Genomic DNA, 14,668 nt, shown 5'->3' with positions numbered 1-14,668 from the left:
TCTTACTTCTCACTCTCCCAGCAGCCAGTGCTCTCCTCCACTCTCCAAAGCTCCTGCTGGCCACACATTGTGAGTGATAACATCGGAAAGCTGAGACTAGTCAAGCAATGAAAAGGGGTGACTGAGATGGACCTGTCGTATGGAAATGAGGAAGTTTGCGGGAGTGAGGAATAAAGTATTTATTCCACTTTATTCTTTACCCTTTGCTTGCAGCTAATGAGCCCTGAGCCCTGAATTGTGTCATATGGAAGTTAGGGCATTACCAGGAGAAATTTGAAATTGTGAAACTCCAGCCCACGTGTGATCAGCTTAGATTGTGTACCAGATATTAGTGTCCTGGGCCATTTATGCAAGATGGGAATAGCTTGTTTATTCAGAAATCAAAGCGTTATAAGCTAAGTGTGCCCTTCCTCAAGTGCACACAGGTACATAGACAAGAAGATAAAGAATGGTCGCAGCATACACTTTATTTTGATAACATCAGCATTGTAATATCAATACAAACAATATTTATTTTTGACAATCCAATGTAAGCTCTCTTTACAAATCTCCTTTCATGTCATGAGTTCTTCCTGTCTGCTGGTCATCTCTTTCCACAACTTCCTGGATTCCCTGCATGCTTTGCAACTTCTCCTCTGCTGTTTACTTTCAATTTATAAGGACTACATATCCCATGGTACTTTGCTGCCTGCAAGCAGACTATTTTGTACTGACTCCACCTCCTGAAACTCCTCCTTTCAGCGCCTCTGTAGTTCAGAAGGCAGGCTCTGTGAATTCGGTGACACAGTAGTGCCTACTTACATAGTGACCTAGTTACACAGGAGATAGTGAATACATGTCACAGGATTCAGAAAAGTAAGTGTGAGGGGATCTTTAAAAAGCAAGTTTACAAAATTCAAGATTCATACAGATTAATAGGATGACATACTTTTATGCATGGATACTTTTATGCATGGGCTATTCTCATCTTTCAGAAGAGCCTTGGGACTTTACTGAAAACAAACCAAATTCAGTTATTTCTGCCAGTTGCATTTAAAAAAATAATGTAATGATTTATTCATAAAGGCATAGCAGCACACATGGGTGTCAAGTGATGTGTTATGGAAGTTGCCGCTAAGCTGGAAGTCCAAGTCAGCTGCCCTCTAAAGTACATTCTGCCAAATACTGCAAACTGTAAAGTACTACCAGAAAATACCTTTTCTTTCCCAGTGTCAGCACTGTCAGGAGTGGCACTTTTCACTGAAATCAGACAGGCTTTAGTACTTATCATGCTTATCAAGAAAAACTTAAAAAGCCATTTTTTACAATTATTTAATCCTAGAAAGGTGACTTGTTCACACCATTATTAATAAATATGGTACGCAAATTAGCATAAATCAGGTTGGAACTGTTTCTGGAAGATGAAGTGGTATATTGTTGGCTAACAAACACGATAAGACAATGCCTATCACTTGTATTAATGCCAGCCCCAGAGCAACAGTGGCAATATAAAACATGTTGTCGCTTACAAAGTCGCAGACTTTCTTAAAACAGCCTTCCCTGTGGATTCCTGACACTTCAATAACCAAAGGGATATTGTGGCATCCCTTACGTGTCTGGCAGCAGCTGCTGGGTACTGAACCATTTTTGTGTTCCAGGCGATCAAACTGTTGCTCCAAGGACCACGATGATTCGAACCAGTCACTATAACTATGGACACCACAGCACTGTAGGTTTCTTTGGATAGCATCCAGAGCATCAGCTTTTCCCTCATCTTCTGCATAGGAAAGAACCGCATTCCTCAGGCCACTCTGAAAACCTTCTGCAATATCCCTGTTAAGGCATAATAAAATACCATGAGACATCCTTTGTCAGTAGTTTCTCTTCTGCAGCATTATATGTCAATCAAACAAATTAATGAGAATGTATGTATGTTTTCCCATCATATTTCACCAAAAGTATGCTAAAAATGGCCAATTCATGGACGTTTCTGCATACAATTTCCATCCAACTCCAATCAATTCCCATGTTGAAATATTATGGTTTTCCTCTTTCATATATACTATGGTGTAGCACTACCCCCTTGGGAGTTGCTGAAATTTTGGGTCCCCCCATAATCCTGCACAGCAGGCAACATGCATTTTTCACAGACCTGCATTCTGAAGACAGTAAACAGTCCTTGAGTTTGTTTTTTTTAAGTTTTATTAGGGTATTGAACTTGGATGGGGTTGAGGGGGGTAAGGGATGCCCAAGGAAACTGCAACTGAAGACAACTCCTTAGCAACTATGCACAAGTCTCTATACAGCAAATCTCTTCTTAGAGAGCTCTCCAGCCTCTCCTGATTTACCACCCCAGACCATAGATGAATACTCTCCTCATCCAGTTGTACTGGGTGAATCCCTGAGCAAAGGGACCCTGAATCTGTCTCTTTAGTTGCAAAGTTCCAGATGGGGGCTAGCCAGGTTTCCCACCTGAACACCCATTCCCCTGATCTGACCCAGGGGGTTTAAGAGATCTCATTCTTCCTCTTCTGTGAGCTTGTTGGGTTAGTGGCTGCCTTCAGGCCTTCTGCTGGGCTGGCTCCTTCCCTGCTGCACAGATGGTCCTCTTTCAGGGGACTCCTGAAGTTGAGTGATCCTCCTTTCCATCAGCTATGCCTGGAGGTAAGCTCCTTCCCACTTGGCCCCCTCCCAGGCTCCTTCATCCCAGCTCTCACCTCACCTTCTACCCCAACTCTCCTGCTGCTGTAGAGGCTGTCTCACACTTAAAGGCTGCCCTGGCCCCATGCAAAGTCTGCTGCTTGGGGATTGGTCAGAGTCCTCTAAGTGTGCAGGCCAGCCCCTCCTCACCTCCACCCACTGCTTCTAGAATCTTCTCCAAGTTTCTAGAGCAGGAGGAGGTTTAAGGAACTGACCTGCAGAGCCTTCAACCCTGACCTACATTTGACCCATCTGACTCAGTCCCAGGCTGCTACTCAGCCTTCCTAACTAAAAAAAAACCTATCTAGCTCCCCCTGGCTACATAGAGGGGGTACTACATTGGGAAGCAACTTTACTGGGTTATCTGCAAATAGCCTAAGTACGAAAAAGTGCAAAATTATCAAACACCTAGCGCTTATAGACAAGGCAACTGTTTTTTTTCTGCTAGAAGCCTATATTTCATACTTTTGATACTTTTTCTAAACACCAAAGGTTGTGTGCCTACAAGGTCGTTTTGCTGGAAATCAACCCATGTGTAAAGTATATTTTGATGAAAGATTTTGAGCCCTATTCTTGGACGAGATGGTCATGTGTTTGTCCTCAAATCTCCACCAGGTCTACAGTAGGGCATCCTAGAGTTGGTATCTTTACATTCTTAATCTGAGCAGTGTAGTAATTAATTACCTTTTGCCTCTATCTAGTAAACATTTTTCTGGATCAATATGTACTATTGAGTCATTTTTACACCAAGCTGTAACTGTAGTAAGATTTAGTGATAACACCAAAATCTTGTAGAAATTGTTGAAATATGTGTACTTGACACTATATAAGACCCACTGCTGTGTACTTTGGGGACACTCCTGAGATGGTCACAAAGAGGTTTTTGAGGATCCAGGCCCATGACATCTTTGACAGGGGAAAATTGTGTCCTTTGATTTAGGGGAGTTGGTGAGACTGCATAAGTGTACTTTATCAGAAAGTATACATTCTTTAATCTTGTAATAATAATATCCATTAGACAAATAATATTAATGGAAACTAAGACATGCCACATAAGTTAGTTCTTATCTACACAGTATATATATATTTTTAGGATGCACAAAATGGTCTGTTGGTCCCACAGAAACAAGAGTGACAGTGAAAAAAATCGCAAACCTCTGTAAGTTTGGCAGAAAGCATAAAAAAAGTACACACATTTTTAAAAATAAATTATTTTAGGTAAACTAGCTGTCTACAAAAATTCCAGTGGGAGTGGGATCCATTGTTTGATTTTTTAAAAGAGATTATTATAAACGTAGGCAGATGCCTACTTTATGTTATGGGTTTGTGTGTTTAATATGCCAATATGTAATGTAACTTTAAAGTTTTGGCTGATGCTGTAGGGGTCTGATCAATTGTGGCACAGTTTCCCCTGCAGGTATTTCACTTTCCCTTGTGAAGGGCATAAATGCAGGGGAGACAACCTTGTGGTGGGGAGTCTAGTGTGGGAAACAGAGAGGACTTATATCATCATGTAGTTACTCCTTCAGCTGTAACACCCTCCTAAGCGACTTGTTATTAGGAAGGCCACATGTTATGGACTTTGTTGCTGTGGACTACTACATCATAAGGTATTGATGGCACTATCTATTTATGCACCATTGTCTTTAAGCACCAGTAGGGATGTGGAACTAAACCAGCACAGCCAAAGATCTCAACCAATTACAGCTAATGTTACCACATGTATATGTACATGTCAGTGCTTCCATCTTTACCCAGTCTTCCTGCCAGGTTCAGGCTCTTCGCCGTTTGAACGGCTAGGCCATGATGATGTCACTCCCACACATGTGCACTGAAGTCATGGTCGTGGCACAATGCTCTCAATGGACGGCATACTCCATGTGCCAGTGACTTCACCAGTTGTTACAAATGTGAATATCTCCTAAATGGTACACGTTTAGGAGACATTTACTGTACCTAAAGGTAAGCCTTATTATAAGTCATAAAGCATAGTTTTCTACCGATTTAACATTAGAAGAGAAGCCATATTAGCCTTTCAGGTTAATGGGAAACAATTACAAGTGTGAGAGTGTGTAAGTGTTCATCACAGTCAAGATTTATGGTTGTGGGGTAGAGGTGTAGAGTAGTGCCCAGCCAGCAGGGGAAGAAGGTGACGGGAACCCTGGTAGTGCAAAAACTTCATATTCCCAACTATGAAGCTAAGTCTCCATCTAGGTTTGCCTAAGGACCTAGCCTGTGGTCACGCTTCGAAGGCGTTGCAAATCAGAAGTACAGTGGCTTCCCTGTGTGCTCATTAGGCGGACTCAACAAAAGGTGCAAAATAATAAACAAAGATTACAGTATCAAGTGAAGACATGATAGGGCTGGTGGAGTTTAGGACATACTGTCAGGGCTCCAGGGTATGACCAGAGGTATGTGACTGACGCAGGGAAACGCAGGCTTCAGATAAGTTATAAACAATATAATTTATTAAAGACTAACAATACAAACATAAACGTAGTGCAATACTAAAACATAACACAGTGCAAACGAACCAAACCAAACCACCCACAGATAATACATACAATGCAAGCGTCGTCAGGCAGGCCGGGTCAATAACAATCGGGCAGGTAGGTACAGGGGGGTCAGGCAGAGAATGGTCGGGGTCACAAGCCAGGGATAAAACAGGAGAAGTCAGCAGAGGTCCGGATCAGGCAGGGTTAGCAACGAATCAGACAGAGACAGAGACAGGAACAGGAACAGGAACAGGGATGCAGGAACAAGATACAGGGCCCAGGAAAAACACACACCAAGGCAAAGACTGCAGGTCTGGCCATCACTTAAATACACCTGCATAAGCAGTTTCAGGTGTTTGGCTGGCTGCAGGGTTGAGTCTCTGATTGCTGGGAGCACCCGCTGGCCAGCCCTGGTACTGAAGCCCACAAGGCAGGTGAGTCCCACCATTACTGGCAAGTCCATTCCTAACAGTACCCCCCCCTTAAGGAGCAGCCTCAGGACGCTCCAAACAGTCCTAGCTGGGCAAAATGTTCCACCGCCCGGGTCTGGTAACTGGCGGGATATCAAAGACTGGCACATCGGGCAGGACTCCAGGCAGCGGCACACCGGGCAGGACTCCGGGCAGCGGCACACCGGGCAGAGGCACATCGAGCAGGACTCCGGGCAGCGGCACATCGGGCAGGACTCCGGGCAGCGGCACATCGGGCAGGACTCCGGGCAGCGGCACATCGGGCAGGACTCCGGGCAGCGGCACATCGGGCAGGACTCCAGGCAGCGGCACATCGGGCAGCGGCACATCGGGCAGGACTCCGGGCAGCGGCACATCGGGCAGGACTCCAGGCAGCGGCACATCGGGCAGGACTCCGGGCAACGGCACATCGGGCAGGACTGAGTCAATTGGCACGACAGCGGGCACCGGGTCATTAGGTACCGGATCGTCTGGCTCGACAGCAGGCACCGGGTCATCTGGCGCTGGATTGTCTGGCTCGACAGCGGGCATCGGGTCACCAGGCATGACAGCGGGCACTGGGTCACCAGGCATCAGGTCATTTGGCTCGCCAGCGGGCACAGCGTCATCTGGCAAGGCAGTGGGCACCGAGTCACCAGGCACGACAGTGGGCTCTGAGTCAATTGGCACGACAGCGGGCACCAGGTCATCAGGTACCGGATCGTCTGGCTCGACAGCAGGCACCGGGTCATCTGGCGCTGGATTGTCTGGCTCGACAGCGGGCACCGGGTCACCAGGCATGACAGTGGGCACTGGGTCATCAGGCCTTGGATCGTCTGGCTCAACAGCGGGCATCGGGTCCTTAGGTACCGGATCGTCTGGATCAACAGCGGGCACCGGGTCATCTGGCGTTGGATCGTCTGGCTCGACAGCGGGCATCGGGTCACCAGGCATGACAGCAGGCACTGGGTCATCAGGTACCGGATCGTCTGGATCGACAGCGGGCACCGGGTCATCTGGCGCTAGATCATCTGGCTTGACAGCGGGCATCGGGTCACCAGGCATGATAGCGGGCACTGGGTCATCAGGCATTGGATCGTCTGGCTCGACAGCGGGCATCGGGTCACCAGGTATGACAGCGGGCACTGGGTCATCAGGCGTTGGATCGTCTGGCTCGACAGCGGGCATCGGGTCACCAGGCATGACAGCGGGCACCGGGTCATCAGGCGTGATAGGATCATCAGGCTGGATCAGTTCATCAGGCTGGGTACAGACATCAGGCTGGGTACAGACATCAGGCTGAAGTGCGGGTGTCGAGCCACCAGGCTGAACCACGGAAGGCAGGTTCTCAGACGGCAGGCTCACCGGTTTGGATACTGGCAGGATGGTACTGGTAGGAAAGAATTTTCGCTTTTTTCTGGTTTTAACTACTGGAGCACTCCAAGTAAACGCAGGTCTGCAAACGAATGGAGCAGCCTGAGACAGAGAAGAGCTGGAGGATGGAACAGGGGAGTGCAGCGAGTGGGAACAGGGTACTGACATGCGGTAGATAGCAGGGTATACTGGGCTGTAACTGGAGGTGCTGTTGGGAATGCAGGAATAGAGCTTTGAGGAAATAGATTAGAACAGTGGTTCTTAACCTTGTTGGAGGTACTGAACCCCACCAGTTTCATATGCGCATTCACCGAACCCTTCTTAATTGGAAAAATAAAATATGATATTTAAAATTCAAAACATAGGTATATATTTATACATAGGTGCACAAAATTAACAAAACCGTTAAGAACAAAACCAATAAAACATGATTTTCTCACGAAATATAATAATGAATATTTACTGCACGAATCATATGAGTCGGGTGTGGGTCTTCACCTCCGCCGAACCCGCGAGACTGACTCACCGAACCCCTGGGGTTCGATCGAACCCAGGTTAAGAACCACTGGATTAGAAGCAGTACTGGGTTTTTGTAAGCTGACTGAGGCTGGGTGCAACAAATCTGTCCATGTCTGCAGTATGGGTTGAACAAAGCTGAGCTTACACAAAGCCTGTCTGACCAAAGACTGCACTGCGTTTATACAATCCCTTAATACCTGTGGTGAACATGCAGCATAATGCTCCAAGAAGCAATCCACATCATCCTCTAATAATCATACCAGGGACTCTACCTGGTCTGCACTAAATGGCGGCAAAAAGTCATTCCTGCTTTCAGGGGCACCAGATGAAGCCAACTCTACACAAACCTGAATCAAAGGTTGCACCTCAGAGAACTCTGTGCCCTGATCTACTAGAACATGAGCGATCCGTATACATTCTAGCAGTTGATCCCGGGTATACTCCTTCAGAGCCTGATAAGCATATTCTCTGTCATCAAAAACCAGCAGCGACAAATACACAACCTCATCAAGATCCATCTTTCCCAGCAACAAGCCAAGATGGCTTCCCTGTGCAGCCACTTCTGGTCAGGAGTGGCCTTGGTGTAATGTCAGGGCTCCAGGGTATGACCAGAGGTATGTGACTGACGCAGGGAAACGCAGGCTTCAGATAAGTTATAAACAATATAATTTATTAAAGACTAACAATACAAACATAAACGCAGTGCAATACTAAAACATAACACAGTGCAAACGAACCAAACCAAACCACCCACAGATAATACATACAATGCAAGCGTCGTCAGGCAGGCCAATAACAATCGGGCAGGTAGGTACAGGGGGGTCAGGCAGAGAATGGTCGGGGTAACAAGCCAGGGATAAAACAGGAGAAGTCAGCAGAGGTCCGGATCAGGCAGGGTTAGCAACGAATCAGACAGAGACAGAGACAGGAACAGGAACAGGAACAGGGATGCAGGAACAAGATACAGGGCCCAGGAAAAACACACACCAAGGCAAAGACTGCAGGTCTGGCCATCACTTAAATACACCTGCATAAGCAGTTTCAGGTGTTTGGCTGGCTGCAGGGTTGAGTCTCTGATTGCTGGGAGCACCCGCTGGCCAGCCCTGGTACTGCAGCCCACAAGGCAGGTGAGTCCCACCATTACTGGCAAGTCCATTCCTAACACATACTTAGCATTACTTGCTCAAAATTCTATGGAGTCCATTGTCGGACCAGGTAGGAACAGACCTAGCTGCTGGCCAGGGCCATCTTAGTAGCATTACTGGCCCCTGGGCAAAGTAATGCACTGGGGCCCCTACCAGCCTGCCCAAATTTACGCACCTACTCTCAAGAATTGAAGAGTTGATAGAATTAAACATATATGTATTAGTGCTTTTAAAATCAATTTAAAACAATAAATGCCATAAATCAAAGATTAAGCAACACAAACAGTACAGTACACGCAGAAGAACACAGTACGGGGAGATCAGGAGGGCACAATACTGAATACTGGAGTCAAGAGGGCACAGTACAGGTTCCAGGGCTGTGCTCTGGGGACAGCCATTCCGGGATAGCTTTGTTAAAAGCGTGACTGTCCCAGCAAACCCAGGACAGTTGGCAAGTATGAAGTAATGCAAAATTATCATGGGACCCCCATGCACCTGAGGCCCCTGGGCGGTGCCCGTGCATTAAGACAGCTCTGCCACTGGCTGAGGAGGGAATGTGATCCTTTGGTAAGTGTGTGGGGCTGCAGTGTCAATTGGCTTCTTGCCTAAAAGTGCTAATACCCACACAGAACAATGAGTAATAGTTCTACTTGAATTACATTCCAAGTTACTTATACTGATATTTAAGTGGGATGGATGTATTTAGTTGCTGCTTGATCATTAAGGAAAAGGTAGGATATTGCCAGAAACACTTACATATCCAATTCCTTAAAGAGAGCTTAGTATACAATGGACAAAATTCCTGCAAAAACATTTGGCGTAACCAGATGTGACGTCCTATCAAGTGATATGGCCACTTGTCACTGTCAAAGGCCTTATGTAAGTTCAGGGAAATAATATTCCTTCTATAAATTATTGTGAAAAATTGCAAATAAATAAATGTAAACAATAGGCAGTGAATGTCAATCCTAAATCTGTGGTATAAACTAGTTTTGTAACCTAGGGCAGGGTTTCGCAACCTTTTTCCAGTCAAGGCACCCTTTAAAGTTATGGACAATCTTGAGACACCCCATTCTAAAATGTAAAAAATGAAACTAATAGTTTTACATATTGCGGCAGCATCCACACACATGCGAAACCCAACGTTAGAGGGTATTTATTCGTCAAAAGCAATTTTTGCACATGACTAGTGTTCCACCATTTCATTTTCCTCATTTTCTCTCCCCCATGCTGATAATGTGATCTCAAGGCTGACAGAAAGCGGTGGAGGGGGGTTAAACCAGGATGCTGTGCAGGTACCCAATATCCTTTTTATCAACCAGTGATGTCAGCAGTTGTTGGGATACCAAGTGAATTAACAAAGTCATGTAGACATAAGGCCAGGACCTTTGCCAGGATTTTGGCATCTTTTATAATAAGTAAAAACGAGCCAATGTGATCCACACTTTGTGGGATCCTTATCTGTCTTTAGCAAACTGAATTTCACCCTCAGATTAAGGGGTGTGCAGATCAAGTTTTCTTTCATAGTCTAATCTTTTTGCAGGAACTGGGATAACTCCTAATCAAAGTAATTGGCCCTAATTCAAGCATCTTCTATTTAGTGTGGAGCAATCTCTTTACTGAACTAAAAACAATTTGTCTTCACATTTTTTGACAACCCAATTTCTGTAATTATCTACTAGCGATGAGGTGCATTATGCTCCTTCAGTCTTTAATGCAGCAGATTTATCAGTATGTGCATGTGCTGTTGCATTGTTTCTGATTATGCCTATTGTAGCCATACAGGAGCTTTGGAGGTGGCCTTCCCAATCTGAGTACTTTTGACAAGTGTCTAGCCAGTGGACATAGCTTGTTGGCAGTTGGTTATAACTACAGGTCACCCAGCCAAAAGACACTGATTTGCCCCAGAAATATACAGTCTATTTTTTAGAAGCATTATCTCTGGGTAGGTACTATGAATAAGAGACAATAGAAAACAGCTCCAGTATACAGAAAATTAAAGGGTCAGTCCACAATTGATATTTCAGTTACAGGAGGTATTTAGCTAAGAACTGCCGTTCATAGTTTTTGTCTCCGTTCCTGACAACTTAGGTGTTTAGGATATTCCCAACCACCTTTTTGTCTTCTCACTTTTCCTGTTGTATTCTCCATAGTAAAACTTTAATAAAAAATATTATTTAAGGGATGGATAATATTTGCAAGGTTGCCCTGACAGTTTGGATGATAGTTTGGCACCATGATAACATCTCCTATGACTAATAAGCCTTTCTAAAAATGTAAATTGCCCCAGACATAACATCATCAGTAAGGTCCCAGACCTCTTAGTAGCCCATATGGAGCCATTAAGGTCTGTATGAATATTTCTAATCTAACAGCCAATGGAATGTAAAAAAAAATCTTAATTTTAATTATTTATACTCTGTGTTATTAATGTTAAAAGAGATGACAAAATCTCCATGGTCTAGCTATTTTATGCCTAGCTGTGGAACATACTTCTTTTTCTAATTCTCCAAGGACAAAGAAACATGATTGACATATCCTTAATTAACTCGCTCTTGACGGATATCTGATTAATGTGCACCATGAATACGGAAATAGTAAAGGAAAACTGTGAGCAGTTCAATATAGTAACATTGCTTTATTCTTGCTGTGCACAATGAATGATAAAAAGAAAGTAAGCTTGTCTTGTTTGTAGACATCCTCTAGAATGCTAGAGGCAGATTGTAAATATAAGATGGTGGAAGTAGGGACAACCAAACAGATTTAACATACAGTATATGGTGCCTACAGTGCAACTACAAGACAAACCTTTACCTATAAAGATTACAGATATATTTTATGGATTATTAGAGATCATAATTGTTACTAAATGTTTTCTAAGAGTAGCTGCAGGAGAGGAATATATGCTGCCATACAGGAACAAGTTTCAATCAGAATGACTCCCTACGTGTGTTTTTAATTTAATAAACCCTGTCACATACAAAGCTGTGGTACATAGAATACCTAATACACTGTGAACTTAGGTGCAGGGTACTGTCTCTTGGTGTCCTAAATGAATGTGGGTGACTTAGTCAAGCAGTGTATGATAATTCTGGGGTGGTGATGTCATTATCAGTGGGGCCTAATGTATTTAGCTCCATTTTTCCAGAACCTACATGCTGTCTTCTCTTGATGATGATAATCACATTTGTATACATTAAGGCAGGACAATACTTTACCCCCCATTGCTTTTCAGAGGCATTTGACAGGTGGTGAGGAGGTCACATATTTTAACCCTTGAAAGCCTGCAGTACTGCACCGCAGGATATTTGTGGCATGGTCCCATTCACTTGAATTATTAAGGTTTGGCAGCCTAGTGCCTGGCAAATGCAACCTGTTGTAGCATCTTTGCAGAGCCACACTATGGCCATGGGCAGTGATCACACTATGATCACTGCTGGTTGATTAGGGTGGCTCAACCACCTATTTTTCCTTCACTGTTCAATCAAGGGCTAGGGGCAGGGAGATGACATACCTGTGTTCCAGGGAGATGACCTACCTGCAACATGTGATAGAATTTTTGCAGCACCACGCAATGGCCATGGGCAGTGTGTATTAACATGGCCTTTGGCCATGTTAACTTACTGCTGGGCAATCAGGGCGGCTAAACCGCCTATTTTTCCTTTACTGTCCAATCACAGGCTAGGGGCAGGGAGATGACTTACCTATGTTCCTTAACAGCAGTAGTCGGGTCATCAACTTGGCTCTGTCATCTGGCAGGTTATGTAAATTCCAAGACTAATTGAACAGAAATACACTTCTTTGTCAGGTATGTATGTGTGTATTTAGCTGTTTATTTAGCCTTAAGCTCAGATTTACCTATCTATCTATCTATCTATCTATCTATCTATCTATCTATCTATCATAAAATCTGCAAGAGATGCGTATTTAAAATCCATGCCCTTGTAATTCTACCACTTTGTTTTTGCAAGCATATCTTGAACAACATTGTCAAAAAACATATTCATGCTTAGGAACATAGGATAATTAAGAGTATAATTTATCATAATAACAAAAGCTTCTGCAAAATAAAATAAACATAGATGGTAATTGCTGTACAGTGATGTTAACCATGAGAAATCAGCTGCCTAATTGTCTATATTTAATATGTATTGAAAAAGATGAGTGAGCGATAAAATAGGACATTACCTGCGATAGAACAAGCCAGAGAGTCCAGCAGCAAGCCCAGCCAACAGCACTGCCAGCTGGAAAAGCCCATAGGTGCGTAGAAGACACCTCTTCTCTACTGCAGCACTGAAGCAGCCAAGAAAGCCCCATAGCAGTACAGCAGCTCCACTCACCAGTAAAATGAGTGGCGTGTTTGGATAATTGTTGGTGGACAAAACCAAATATTGCTCCAATGAGATTTTTGCCCATATTCCCACTGTGAGCATAGCTAGACCTGCAATCCAAAATACAAAACTGAAAGCCATTAGGGAAAGCTTTAACAGAGCCATCCTACGTCGTGAGTACCTCTTTCTGTGCTGAAAACTGTATTTGGGGATAACCAAGGATCGAAAGAGATCATCTTTTTCTTGTAACTCTGCTGCTACAGTTTGCTGTGACACAAAATGCTGCACTTCTTCCACCTCATTTTGGGGATATTCAGGCAGCACCCACACACCAGTGGGGTGACTTCTATGTGGACGTCCTGCCACAATGGAGATCCTTCTGTCACCCTGTAGGTCCAAAATGTCATTTCTCCCTGCAGAGTATTTTCTTGGATGCAACTGCTCTGCTGTGCCATCAGTCATGGTCCTTTGCCTCTGCTAGATTTTACAGCCTCCCCCTCTGATCACCTCTCCAGTAAGCCAATACATTTCTTTTAGCTCAGCAATAAATGTCAGATTGTGAGCTCTTACGTAGAAGACTAATATGCTTCTTTCTGTTCCTGCTCCACTGGATAAGCCTGCTACTGTTATTATGGTCTCAAGCTTTCTATATTCTTAGCTGTAAACCATAGAAGTTCAGACAGAATAAATAGAAATAAAGAGAAAGTTTTTTTTAACTTGTTAATTATTTTTTTTAAATCACACTTTATTATACATTTAAAAAACAGTTTGTAAATAGTCCACACATTCTTGCAAGCATTACTATGACTACTGATCTTTCCCCGTACAGACACATCAATAAAGCAGCTCATGTAGTAAAATAAAGATGGCGGCATGCATTTCAACCTGACTGCTCAGTGTCTGTAATTTGTTTTTATTACCTAAAATTGTGGAACCTAATAAATACCTAAAATTGTGCAGCCTCATATGTACTGTATCTAGGAGGGGTGTTCAAGTCAAACCAGGACTTTTTAATTTATATAATAAAAGAACACATTTCAAGGAGTGGAAAGTGCATTTTTTTTTCGACATACTGCCCTGCTACATTTATATCAGCATTTAAGTAATGTGTCAGAGCCTGGAATCGAACCTGGGCCTTCTGCGGTGAGAGACGGTGTTTCTTCTCGCTGAGCCACCTGGAATGCTGGACAGCTCCCTTGACAAATCTCTGGATGATCCTGCCTTTACCCTGTTTTGTCTTGAACCTTGAACTCCTTGCTCCTCCCATGAACTTCCTATAAAAGTCATGTCTCTGCACTTCCTGATTGCCAGATTATTGTGCCTTACCAGCCAATATCCCGCTTACTGTTCCTGCTGCCGTCTTCCTCTACATTACCGACCTTTGGCTTGCTACTGACTATGATTCTGCCTCATCCTATCTACTACCATTGGTGACCGACCCTTGGCTTGTGACTGACTCCGCTTCTGTTTGATCCCTGAACTGTTTGATCCGCTTTTGGTTTCCAGCCTACTCATTCCCTGGTGGGGTGATCCTGAGATCTGCGACCTGGCATTCACACGCAGCCAAATCCATCTCCACCATTAGGAGCTCTGGGGAAGACCGGTGGATGCTTAGACCCCGCACCTCAGGTGAGCCAGCGTCATTCCCAGGGTGCGCCGCTGGTGTACCAATCCTG

General features: G+C 44.3%; 1 protein-coding gene across 1 annotated transcript; it reads right to left on the bottom strand.

The window, feature by feature from the left end:
- Positions 1-447: 447 nt before the first annotated feature.
- On the bottom strand, positions 448-13,578 carry LOC149472861 (tetraspanin-7-like). The gene is made up of 2 exons (XM_089686804.1): positions 12,850-13,578; positions 448-1,812 (listed from the first exon to the last, which is right to left on the bottom strand). The coding sequence occupies exons 1-2, from the start codon at positions 13,452-13,454 to the stop codon at positions 1,377-1,379; spliced, it is 1,041 nt and encodes a 346-aa protein (XP_089542930.1). The 5' UTR covers positions 13,455-13,578; the 3' UTR covers positions 448-1,376.
- Between the last annotated feature and the right edge of the window lie 1,090 nt (positions 13,579-14,668).

Source organism: Staurois parvus, unplaced genomic scaffold (assembly GCF_062004578.1).
Source record: "Staurois parvus isolate SC_StPar_1 unplaced genomic scaffold, SC_StPar_1.0 ptg000019l, whole genome shotgun sequence".
NCBI classification, from domain to species: Eukaryota; Metazoa; Chordata; class Amphibia; order Anura; family Ranidae; genus Staurois; species Staurois parvus.
Note: the sequence above shows the minus strand (reverse complement) of the source record. Positions and strands in the feature narration are given on the sequence as shown.

Excerpts from the sequence above, each read along its gene's own strand:
- LOC149472861 (XM_089686804.1), bottom strand. The coding sequence starts at position 13,454 with ATGACTGATGGCACAGCAGAGCAGTTGCATCCAAGAAAATACTCTGCA. Across the intron at positions 1,813-12,849 it reads TCTGGCTTGTTCTATCGCAG|GGATATTGCAGAAGGTTTTC; the intron begins GTAATGTCCTAT and ends ATGCCTTAACAG.